Below are 2,508 nucleotides of genomic sequence, written 5' to 3' on the forward strand. Positions count from 1 at the left end.
ATGAGTGCCCAATCACAAACCATACAACTATTCATATTATTTGTTGTTGTGCTGTATAGCGTGCTATTACCACGAACGGTAAGCTTTCAAACGCAATTTAGTAGCTATGCGGACACAGCTGGTGAATGGTCGCTGGGCTTGAAGAAGTCGTTGGCGGACTTCGTCGCACGCGCGGCTGGCAGAACAATGAACATTGAAGCGGCACCATACAAGTTAACGCCGCAACAAATGGAAGACTACGAGGCAATCATGAGCGCTGGCGAGGATATGCCCAGCGGTTCATTCGCATATAACAATCGCACTAAAGATCAAAAAGATGTCGAGTATGTGCCGGAAGATACGCGTAGCTTTCACTGTCTGCCGATTATGCGTATTTTCACTGTGGATGTACGCCGCGTTGTGCTTGTGGGCGAGCGTGTTGCTGTGGCGGGTGATCATGCGCGACTGGGCGCTTGGCAGGTGGAACTAGCTGTGGTTATGACGCCAAGTGTTCGTGGCGGCGGCGGCGTTTGGTCAGCTAAAGTACCAATTTGCGCTAACACGCGTATACATTACCGATACTTTATCTTCAGCGTCGATAAATATGGCAGGCGGCGCGTGCACGAGTGGGAGGGTGTACCATACGGTCGCGTGTTGGAGAAATACCAAATGTATCGGCCACCCGGCAAGGATCAATTTGGCCTGCTGTCACATATGACCGTGGGCGATGTGGAGCACGAAAAAGGTTGGCTGCGCCACGAGTATGCCATCGAATTCAAGTTCATTTGGGATCATCATATGAAGTTTTACCGTTATATGCAGTTGAATCGCGGTACGAAATTTTTGCTAAAGATGAGTGTTTCACAAAATGGGTTTGAGTTGGCGCCTAGTGCTTGGCGCGACACCGAACTGGAGGTATCACACTACGCTTACAATCGCTCGCAGTTTCAACCGCAAACTGAGCGCGGCGTACCCTATACTGCGGGCGATATCGTCATATTTCGGTTCACAGCAGCGCTGAACACCAAAAATTCGTATCAGTTGAGTATTTATACGGCGGACGGTGATCGCGTGGGTGATGCGTTAATTCTAGCGCTCGATTTGCGCCACGCGGAAGGCGTGCTGCACGTGCCTATACAAGGCACTGTGAATGGCTTTCAGGTGGGCGCGTTGACGTTGCCTTACCTGATAATACGCCCTTTAGTTGGTGCCATTGATTATAACTTACGCGGCAGTTTTCAGCGCTACTGGCCCATGAATTGGCCCCCGGTGGATATAGGTCACCGCGGTATAGGTGCTAGCTACAACGCGGATGCGCCGTTGATGGAAAATACCATAGCCAGTTTTTTATACGCGCACAAATTCAAAGCAGAAATGGTGGAGTTGGACGTACAGCTGACGCGCGACTATGTGCCAATAGTCTGGCATGATTTCGGTTTCACGACCGCGCCAAAGGGGCGCAATGTGGAGAACGTCGATGACTTAGATTATGCACTAATTAAAGATCTAACCTATAAGCAACTGAAAAGCAGTCGCGTCTTTGCCATCGAAGATGGCGACATCTCTGAATACACGACCTACAACACGCGCGATGCTTTGGAGACGGAGCGCATATTTGTGACGCTGCGTGAAATTTTCGAAATATTGCCTTCAACGCTCGGCTTGGATATAGAAATTAAGTGGCCGCAGCCATTAATAAGCGGCGCGTTGGAGGCAGCGCAAACGCTGAGTAAAAATCGCTTTGTCGACACCATTTTGACAACGACCGTCAAATATGGTTGCGGTCGTCCCTTATTCTTCTCCAGTTTCGATGCAGATATCTGCACGATGCTGCGCCTGAAACAGAATGTCTTTCCCGTTACGTTTGTGACGATTGGTAGGACACGCTTGTGGGAACCCTACAAGGATTTGCGCACGCGCAGCTATCGGAGCGCCGTGAACTTTGCGCAATCAGCTAATCTTCTGGGTACCGTACCGCATGCGGAAGACTTTCTGCAGCATGGCGCGCTGCTTGACATCGGTTTGAACTTGGGACAGGCAACATTTGTGTGGGGCGATGAGCTGCAAGATGCGAACACTGTGGAACAATTCAAACGCTGGTATGTGTCTGGCGTAATTTACGACCGCATCGATTTGTATGGCCCGCCGCGCAAGCGTGAGCGCTTCTTCAGCGCACCAGAGTTACTCGACATATTTACGCGTCAGTGTATTGTTGTTGGACATTCCAACTGCAGCAGTGAGTTCGCGCTGCCGGATGGTTTTGATTTACATGGGAAACCGGTGAGTCGACTTGGCTGTGAGGTGATTGTGCAGCAGATCGGCTGAAACGCACACATATATATTCGTAGTAAGTGTATTTGTAGCTAATGGAATTTTTAATATAATTATTTATGCAAATAGTAGTAAGGTATAGCACAAGCATTATTTTCATGGCGTTCAAGCGTTGTTAAAATAGGAAAATAAAAGTAAATTAAATTAATTGGTGTTGTATTTGCCACTTTTGTTCACTACAAGGTAATATTTTCAAGA

At 48.5% G+C, this 2,508-nt stretch overlaps 1 protein-coding gene across 1 annotated transcript; it reads left to right on the forward strand.

Moving 5' to 3' along the window:
* On the forward strand, window positions 1–2,304 carry LOC106616266 (glycerophosphocholine phosphodiesterase GPCPD1). The gene has a single exon (XM_014232842.3). The coding sequence runs from the start codon at window positions 1–3 to the stop codon at window positions 2,302–2,304; it is 2,304 nt and encodes a 767-aa protein (XP_014088317.2).
* The last annotated feature ends 204 nt before the right edge of the window (window positions 2,305–2,508 follow it).

This window comes from Bactrocera oleae, chromosome 6 (genome assembly GCF_042242935.1).
Source record: "Bactrocera oleae isolate idBacOlea1 chromosome 6, idBacOlea1, whole genome shotgun sequence".
NCBI classification, from domain to species: Eukaryota; Metazoa; Arthropoda; class Insecta; order Diptera; family Tephritidae; genus Bactrocera; species Bactrocera oleae.